Source organism: Neltuma alba, unplaced genomic scaffold (genome assembly GCF_004799145.2).
Source record: "Neltuma alba isolate B1F8T4 unplaced genomic scaffold, ASM479914v2 tig00000452_pilon, whole genome shotgun sequence".
Taxonomy (NCBI): Eukaryota; Viridiplantae; Streptophyta; class Magnoliopsida; order Fabales; family Fabaceae; genus Neltuma; species Neltuma alba.
This window is the reverse complement of record NW_021632056.1, coordinates 144,308-153,569: the sequence shown is the minus strand read 5'-3', so window position 1 is coordinate 153,569 and position 9,262 is coordinate 144,308. Positions and strand designations below refer to the sequence as shown.

The window sequence follows — 9,262 nt, the reverse complement described above, 5'->3', positions numbered from 1 at the left end:
ATTTCTCATTCTTAGGCCTCGAGACTTCACTAGAGTCTCTAACTTTCTCTTTTCTTAATCCCACAAACTTTTCATTTATGATTTAATCCCTGGGGATCCCTCTGTCCCTCAAGAAATCTCTGGGACCTCTAGCCTCTGCCAAAAAGAGTTTAGTAGTCTGTCTATTTTAGGCTAATTCTAGTATTTCTGGGCTCAAAATTCGGGATGTGACATCAAGTGTATTCAAAACCTGTTAAAACATAGAAACTACAAGCATGAAAATTACCAAATCTCAAATAAGGAATTCTTTAAAAAAATGTGTTATTTGCAAATTAAGTGTAGTCAAAACTTGTTAAAGTGTAGAAAACAATCCTGATTTGAAATTTAGTAATTTTTAGTTTCTTTTTGCAAGATCTTGCCTTATAAAATTAAGGATTATATATTCAACCATCTTCGTTCACCCTTTTATGAACTTTTTTTAATATATGTTTAAACTACCTTAAATGATTTTAGGTTAAAAAAAAACCTACCTTAAATGATTATCTGCCATTTTTTTATTAATAAATGCTATGCCAACTTTTTCTAATTTGCAGTTATTATGAATATTGTGTGGGTGTGGGTGTATGTCTACACATCAATCTAGCTATTCTCCCATCCGTTGCCTTAATTTTGGAATGATTCATCGATAATTCAATTGAATTATTACATGTTCAAATTCTTAATATTGACTATACATGACTTAACTATATGCAAGGGAAAGAAAATAGTTATCTGATTCTTAATATAGATCTAATTAAAAAATTAATGTTGGTTCCATATGAAAGACCTATTTTATATATTTATTAATTTTTTCCTAAATTAACGCTATTGGTATTTCTTTAACAATAATTAAGTATAAGAGAGAGAAAGGAAATTAAGGAAGATACTTATGATGTTTTAGAAAAAAAAATTATATTAGTATTAACTAATTTAATTAATATCCTTAATTTACTTAAATTAATTAAGTTATATATTAAGGACGCGAAGAATAATAAGGCATGTTCAAATGTAATAATAGTGTGAGACACAAACATAGTAACTACAAATTAAATGTCAAAATTTTTCAACGATATACAATCAAATATTAATTTTGAGAATTAATAATCCAATAAACTTAGGGGTAGTTTGGATTACTTAACAAGTGCTTTTAAAAAACATTTTTTCACAAATCAAGACAAACTCCTCTATATATTTACTTCTTATACCGTAAAAATACTTTTAAAATCATAGTTTCGTTTCTACCTGAATAACCCTTTAATTTGATGTGATCGTAATTATAAATCATAATAATTAATAGATATTTCTTTTTGAAAATTAGAGAAGAAAAAAAATGAATTTCACTCTTTTTTTTGTTGGAAAAATTAATGTGTATGTCCATAAAATTTCACGTGATTTTTAATTGGGTTATTGTGAAAATTTTCATTAAGTCCTTATAATCTAACTTGATCTCTAATTAGATCTGTGAAGTTTTAGAGTTTATTAAAAACCAAATGAAACTTTAATGACCTGATAAAAAAAATGTAACGACCTTATTAAAATTAGGTAAAATTATAAGGATATAATAAAAAAGGAAAAACTTGCACGAGTCTAATTGAAAATCATGTGAAATTATATAATCTTGTAGATTAGTTTTTCCTAATTTTTATATGTGTGTATCCGTATGTGTATGTGTATGCGTGTGTCAATATATAAAATATATATATTTATATATATTCAGATATTTCTCGCGTGAAGAAATTTGGAATGAAAGAAAACCGTTGATATGGCGGGTTATGATATCTCGGTGAAGCTGCCTTGAATATTCCGTGACCTCCTTCATAACTATTTCTTTTCCATTCCGCGTCTTCTTTTTTTTTTTTTTTTTTTTCCCGTGCAATTTTTCTGTTGTCTTTCCAATTTCTTTCTCTTGTCCTCCCTTCAATCCTCAAGCCATGTCCATTGATAACAACGACCACCCCGCTTCTCCCTCCGACGGCGCTAGATCGGCATTGATCTTTCTTGGGACCGGGTGTTCTAGCATGGTCCCCAACCTGATGTGCCTGCTCCAGCCAGCAGATCCTCCCTGCACCGTCTGTTTTCAGGCATTGTCGGTCCCACCTGAGCGCAACCCTAATTACAGGTATTTTCCTCCGGCATCTGGGGAATGGTGGTGTACCGGTGTAGATTTGATTTGGTTTACATTCTTCAGGTTGAAACTATATTGCGTATTCATTCTCTCTTGTTTTCTGCGACGATTTCAGTGAATGAGATGGGACTAATAAGGTCTGGGTGCGAGGCATGGCATCTGTTTTTATTAGCCTTCTTTTGTTTTTGACTTTAGGAGGGAATGAATCATTTAACCACTTAACTATTACCTTAGAAGGCAATGTTTAGTACTGGAAATGCTTTCCATATGAGTTCTTGAGCAATGTGCAATGGGACAAAGCTTTGTTAATATTCAATGGGAGACTAAGCTTTATTATTAGTATCATTACTGTTGAATGGTATTTTCTTCCTTGTGCTTATTGCGAAGGACATGTTCTCTTGATGAGCCTTTGAGACTGTTTGGATACTGCAGGGATTTGAGAAAATGAATAGCATTTGATATTTGAGCGCCATTTGTACTTGTCGAAGCAATATTGGATTACATGATTTTGTGTTTCCATTGTATATACTGTGATTGCTGTTGTCCTGTTTCTCTATATACTTACCGTGAAATTTTGTTGGTGTTGTGGCTTTTTTAATTCTTTTTTGCCTTTGCAGGTGCAATACATCCCTTCTAATTGATTATTGCCAAAGTGATGGTAAACACAACTATATATTGATTGATGTTGGGAAGACATTTCGGGAGACAGTACTTAGATGGTTTACTTTCCATAAGATTCCAAGAATTGATTCTGTGAGTCAACCCTCTAAAACGTTTACTATTGATGGTTTTATTTTAATATTTCAATTGCAATTGGACACCAATCTAACCTTATATACCCACTGTTGAGATTCTTGTTATTAAACTCTGTTGAGGGCTTAGAATACACAAGTGATTTCAGCAGTTTCATGAGTTACGGATGATTCCTTGATATGCAGCAGCTAGTAAGTTCATTGTTTTTAGCACTGTACATACAATGTTGAAATATGATTTAATTACCTTTTTGAGGCTTAGAAACTAGCCTTTAAATTTCCACCTTGAAATACTGCAGTTCAAGGATCCAGATCTGATTATAAATAATCAAAATTATATGTAGCTTTGCGGCTTTGCCTTATAATTTTGTGGGTCAGTTTCCATTTTTTCTTCCCTGTTTGTGCCTCTCTCTTCCATTGTGCTTTGAAGTTGCAATTGATTTTGTTTAATGCTAAGGAGGGATGGTTGAAAAAATGTAAAAAATATTCAAATACCATGGTGTTTGATCATACACATAGCAGACAAAACCCAAGATTTTGGATAAGAAAAAGTATAAAAGATGCAAAATCATAGCAAATAATTCATGACTTTTTGGATGCCAAAAATTTTGTGCATATTGATCAAATCCAAACCCCTTTCAATAATAGGAAAGGATCTTATCGTTTTTCGTATCGGTATTTTTCTCAGGCATCTTTATTGCCTTTTGCTGCATCACACATTGAATTGTATGAATATGCTTCCCGGCCGTTGTGTACTTGCAACATGTCTATGAATAATTAGAATATGCCAATAATAATTGCAGATAAATTCCTTGATATGAAGTAGTAGCGCCAGTGAACTCAATGCCTCATTCTAGTCTTTTAAGGATTAGAGGTTGGTCCCTAGTTTTATATATTAATACCCTACAGGGTCAGGCATAGAGGAAGGGCATTAGACATAATCCTTTTTGTTGCAAGTAACTTTACTTTTTTGGGGCTTCATTTTCTTTTCTTCTTCCTCATCTCTTCATTGTTGGAGTTCTTTTCTCCATGATGTGTTGAAGCTTTGATTGGAATTTTTGTTCAATGACAAGCCTAGACACCTGGGCACAATCCCAAGCTATTGAAATTTTTATGGTGATTGGCCATTGATATGAGTATTAAATAAAATACAAAATTCAAATTCCATCAAAAAGGAATACAAAATTCAAAATTGTGATACAAAAAGGGGTCAGGAAATTTAAATCATTTGCAAACAAATCCATAACTAGTCAGATGCTGACAAATCTGCATCATTACTATCTGAAAATGGTAATTGCTATTGATGCTTATTGTTTAGAATTCAAAAGCAACTTGCCTTATCTATCTTATTTCTTGGTCGTTTTGTAATTGTCAAGCTGATCCTCATATTCTCTGAGAGTAAATTAATTTTTTTCATGAATGCAGATTATTTTGACTCATGAGCATGCTGATGCAGTCCTTGGATTGGATGACATACGTGCTGTACAGCCGTTTAGCCCAACAAATGATATTGATCCCACTCCCATATATTTAAGTCGTCACTCGATGGAGAGGTATCTCTAGTAACCTTTCCTCTTGTATATCTTTTATCTACTGAGAATATTACGACAACTTCCTCTGACTTAGGATTTAGATAAAGGAAGTTGTCGTAATACTGATCTTTCTTATCTACAGAGGATTTAGGGTTTAGTTCTTCTGAAATGGTGGTTGCTCATATTGTTCTTTGGAAATAGGAGCAACCACCATTCGTGTAAATATACTTTGCATTACTTGAGGTAAGAAGTTCTGATGTGGTACACTCATGCCGCTGGTTAAGCTTTTTGTTTTAATTTATAGATAACCACACCTCAATACTACTTGTCTTTTAACTCTTTTATATAAAGGATATTTACGGCCAGTTAACATATTAATTAGCAGTACTACTTGTCTTTTAACTCTTTAGAAATCAAAGGTAATCTGATTTTATAATTACGTGCAAAAAATCAGTCATATAAAATGGTCATGAAAGTTAAGTTTTTCTAACCGTGATCCAGTGTTGGATTGTTGCAGCTTTATTTCTCTATCAATGAGATTCATATGATATGGGTGCACTGACCAAACATGAAACTTTTATGTGTGTGATTGAATAATTGTTTGGCTATTATATATAACTTGTTTCAGCACTATATTTATCTCCATTTCATTTCCTTTTATGGCTGCTATGCTACATGGTAGTTGAATTCTTATGATGCGCGTTTTCAACAGTATAGCCCAGAAGTTTCCTTATTTGGTTCACAAGAAACAGAAGGAAGGGCAAGAAATAAGAAGAGTAGCTCAGATGGACTGGAATATAATTGGCGATGACTGCAAGCAACCATTTTATGCATCAGGCTTAAAATTCATTCCTCTACCAGTTAATAACCACAGATCTTTGACATTACCATAAGAATTCAGCGCTCCTGTACCATAAAGATTTACTTCTTTTCTGAATGTAGGTTATGCATGGAGAGGACTATATCTGTTTGGGCTTTCTTTTTGGTGAGAAAAACAAGGTGGCTTACATATCTGATGTTTCACGGATTCCTGCTAGCACAGAGTATGGTATGTGTTGAATCAGTTTTTCTCCTTTTCGGAAATGTATGTTTATTTGTCAGTTCTATCTCTTAAAGCTAGTCTTAAACTGCTGTGAGACCATTTAATAGATTGCTTTACAAAAGTTCGGAGTAAATATTTTACAAATCTTACAGTTATGGATCTTTTGATTTCAAGTAACTTTGACTCAACTTCTTGTTATGAGAAAAGATCTGCTGTTATTTTGCCAAGGAAGACGATGCATTAACTTAACTTCATTGTTAAGTTGAAATAAGCCAAATAGTTCATCTGAATCATATATCTACTTGCAATGCTATATAGACATCCATAATTCTGTCCATTACCGTAAATGGGTGTTTCTTTGTTTGTACTAATCGTTGGTTTTGTGATAGCATTATTAAAAGTGCTCACGGGTAATTCAGTTAAAAATTCTTGCATATTATATTTTACAGGAGAGAATTGTTTTACTTGCTTCTTTTTGGACTTCAATTATTGGTTTACTTGTTGAATAAGGTACAGTATTGTTGACTGTCTTTGAAGTTGAGCCAATATTCACATTCCTTAATAAAATGTCTGAATACAAAGACATCAAGATTTCCAAGTTACCTGTCGACTCTGAATGCCCTTTTTTCTTGGCTATCAACTCTTCAATTTCTTGTTTGAACTTACGTTGGTCACAATTGGTAGGTCATTAATGATTTTATGTGGCACTTCTTGACAGGTTATAAATAACAACAATAATCAGTGCTTTCTTTTTAAAAATAATAAAAGAAAAAACATAAAAAAAGAGAAAGTGAAACTGCCTGTAGCATGTGATTAATATGGAGAAACATGAAAGGAGTAAGTACATCAATGCAGTAAAGCAATCCAATTTCGCGTACAACTGTCAAAGGAACTCCCTAAAACCAGCGAGTGAAAACTTTAGATGGGATCTGTCCTCTTTCAGGTTTCAGGAACGTGCTAAATTTATAAAGCTATCAGAAAGTCCCTGCTGCAATGTGCTTTCTGACATTTGGCTATAAATGTTCTCTTTTTCAGTCATTTCAAAAACTGGAGCTGGGCAGTTGGATCTTCTTATACTGGACGCTCTGTACAAGGTCAATAATATTCATTTTCGATATATTTCAGAAATCATATATTGGAGATGTAATTGTTTAACACTCTGCTAAAGATATTGTGTTGTATCCATGCAAAGGACATAGATGCAATGGCAATCAAAATAAAACTAAATAATTTTTTTTAAAAAAAAAAATTATCGGTTGATATGTGACACTCAAAGATACGTTTGATGATCCTTGGAAGAGATAATTTAGCCATCTTGGAGTGGTCCACCAATAATACTTATTGGAAGAATTTGAAGTTTGTAGATTGTACCAGAATGAGCTGAGGCACCTGTGCTTAGATATCTGTTCATTAATAAGGAACTCGAATTTTTTTTTGCTTTAAAATTATTTATGGAGAAATAGGTATGCTTGCCATATTTGTTGTGCTATCAACCTTTTATGAACAATTCTTAATGATTTTCTGGACACTGATTTATTTCAGTCAGACACAGTCATTGTTATAACCTTTAGAATTTTCAAAAACAAGAACGATTTTCAGTTGATTAATATTTTGACACATCTTCATTGTGCCTTTTTTGAGTTCCTTATTGATGTTCTGCTGTGTTTTTTTCGCAGACTGGATCTCATAACGTGCACTTTTGCCTTCCGCAGGTTTGCATTGCATATTGAAACTGATGTTTATGCTTTTATTTGCCTGATTGTTAAATTTTATCAACCGATAATCATACAGGCTCTAGAAGCTGTGAAGAAATTATGTCCTAAGCAGACCCTATTAATTGGAATGACTCACGAGTTAGATTACTACAAGGACAATGAGTACTTGATGGAGTGGTCCAGAAGGTACATGATCTGGCTTTTTATCATAGTTTCCCTTCTGTAAATATAAAGTACTCCTCCGGTCCTTAATATAGGACTAATTCTTGAGTTGATTTTAGTCCTAAATATGAGACATATTTCTCATATTTATCAATTTTCTCTAAATTACCCCGATGGATACTCCCTCAACCATAATTAAGTAGAAGAGGGAGCGGGGTATTAAAAAAGATGATTATGGTGTTTTAGGAAAAATGTGTCACTTTTCTTATAATTAACTAATTTATCTAACTTTCTTAATCTAATCAAATTAGTTAAAGGTCTTATTATTAAGGACCGGAGGACTAATAACTTACATTCTCGTAGAGAATGGACCTTGAGTAATTTTAAGTGATCTGTCTTATTCTTTATATGTGATCAAATGAGAGAGTAACTTCGATGGTTGTGTTTAGGGAGGGAATTCCGGTTCAGCTTGCACGTGATGGTTTGAGAGTCCCCATAGACTTATAGTAAGTTGAGGCGATGCTTGTCGACCCGAACCTCAATTTCTTCACATCACATTAGGAATGGTTTACATAGATGAGAAGATTATGAACCAGAAGCTATGATCACTGACATGCATTTGTGGGATGTCTCACCCATTTTGGAATGGGTGGCTCTCCTAAATAAATAAACAAATTGGTGGCATACTATTACGTTTTTGCCTTTTTCTGTTTGATAATTGCGAGCTTAACGGCATGTTGCGGTTAACTTCGCTCTAGGGGTATCATTTATCAATTTGCCTTGTGTTGCCATTAACACAAGATGGAAAGCTCTCCTTTTCTTTATCCATATTCACATAGCAATAATAAGAAATATATTTCCATTTTTCTATTGCCTTTTTTCCCTTTATATTTTCATTACTATAAAGAAAGTTATTGAATGTGATCTTTTGATCAACAATATGTTTAAAGATTGATAGATCACAATGACACCATATAATTCCTGTAGCTGACCCCACTTAATTCTTGTTGTATCCTTTCATTACTATATTACAGAGTGCCCAATATGAGCTGGTTTACTAGCGGCTTGTGAATGATGTAATTTTATTTATTTATTTATTTTTGTGTATTTTAGGTTGATCTCTTGCTTGTGTGAATCTCTGCATTACGTAGCTTACGGTTTCCATGCGCACATTAGTTATTGTGGAATTGATGCTTCCCCAACACAAAAGATACAGACTTTCTCCCAGTTATGCTCGACAATACTCAAATTTAATATAGCTATATAAAAAAACAGACATTCACATGGGCTAAGGAAATCTGCTTTTTTTCCTCCTTAAAATTTGTCATCTAGAATCGTTGTTTCCCCAAAGGACCTGACCATCTAATTTTTCATCGAAGTTGGATGAATTAGAATCGATTTAATCTGGTTTAATATTTTATTCTCGATAGATGCATAATATGAAATAAAAATACTATCAGTAAAGATTGGTTTTATTGTAAAAATTGGCTCATATCAGATGAGGATATAGGTTCAAATTTCATAGCAGATGTGAGAGTATTATCGTTGAATAATTTATAGGCATATTTTTAGGGTATACAATTTTTTGTCTTTTAAATTTGTCATTATTTTATTCTTCGTTTCTCAAGTTTAAAAATATTAATGATCAATATCACTATTTTAATGGTTAATATTAGTTTTTTTTTAATGATATGGGGTAAAATTGTTATGGTTTAAAATTTTCAAAGCAAATTTGCAAAAAAAAAAAAAAAAATCATGTGTCCAATCAATGTTTTAAAAGCCGGACTGGACATATACCAGAAAGGCTGACGGGTGACAGTTCAAACTGTAATTAAATAAAAATAATATTTTATATATATATAAGATTAAAATGTTAAATAAATTAAAAATGAATGGTGGAAACAAAGAACAAGGCC

General features: G+C 32.6%; 1 protein-coding gene across 1 annotated transcript; it reads left to right on the top strand.

Moving 5' to 3' along the window:
• Positions 1 to 1,869: 1,869 nt before the first annotated feature.
• LOC114736845 (putative hydrolase C777.06c) lies at positions 1,870 to 8,453 on the top strand. Its single transcript, XM_028924762.1, has 9 exons — positions 1,870 to 2,137; positions 2,761 to 2,896; positions 4,321 to 4,448; positions 5,140 to 5,287; positions 5,370 to 5,475; positions 6,505 to 6,563; positions 7,146 to 7,181; positions 7,261 to 7,370; positions 7,796 to 8,453. The coding sequence occupies exons 1-9, from the start codon at positions 1,950 to 1,952 to the stop codon at positions 7,851 to 7,853; spliced, it is 969 nt and encodes a 322-aa protein (XP_028780595.1). The 5' UTR covers positions 1,870 to 1,949; the 3' UTR covers positions 7,854 to 8,453.
• The last annotated feature ends 809 nt before the right edge of the window (positions 8,454 to 9,262 follow it).

What these genes read in the sequence shown, in the direction of transcription:
- LOC114736845 (XM_028924762.1), top strand. Translation starts at nt 1,950, where the DNA reads ATGTCCATTGATAACAACGACCACCCCGCTTCTCCCTCCGACGGCGCT. An exon ending in AGATTCCAAGAATTGATTCT is followed by an intron (nt 2,897 to 4,320) that starts GTGAGTCAACCC and finishes TCATGAATGCAG; the next exon opens with ATTATTTTGACTCATGAGCA. An exon ending in TGCACTTTTGCCTTCCGCAG is followed by an intron (nt 7,182 to 7,260) that starts GTTTGCATTGCA and finishes ATAATCATACAG; the next exon opens with GCTCTAGAAGCTGTGAAGAA.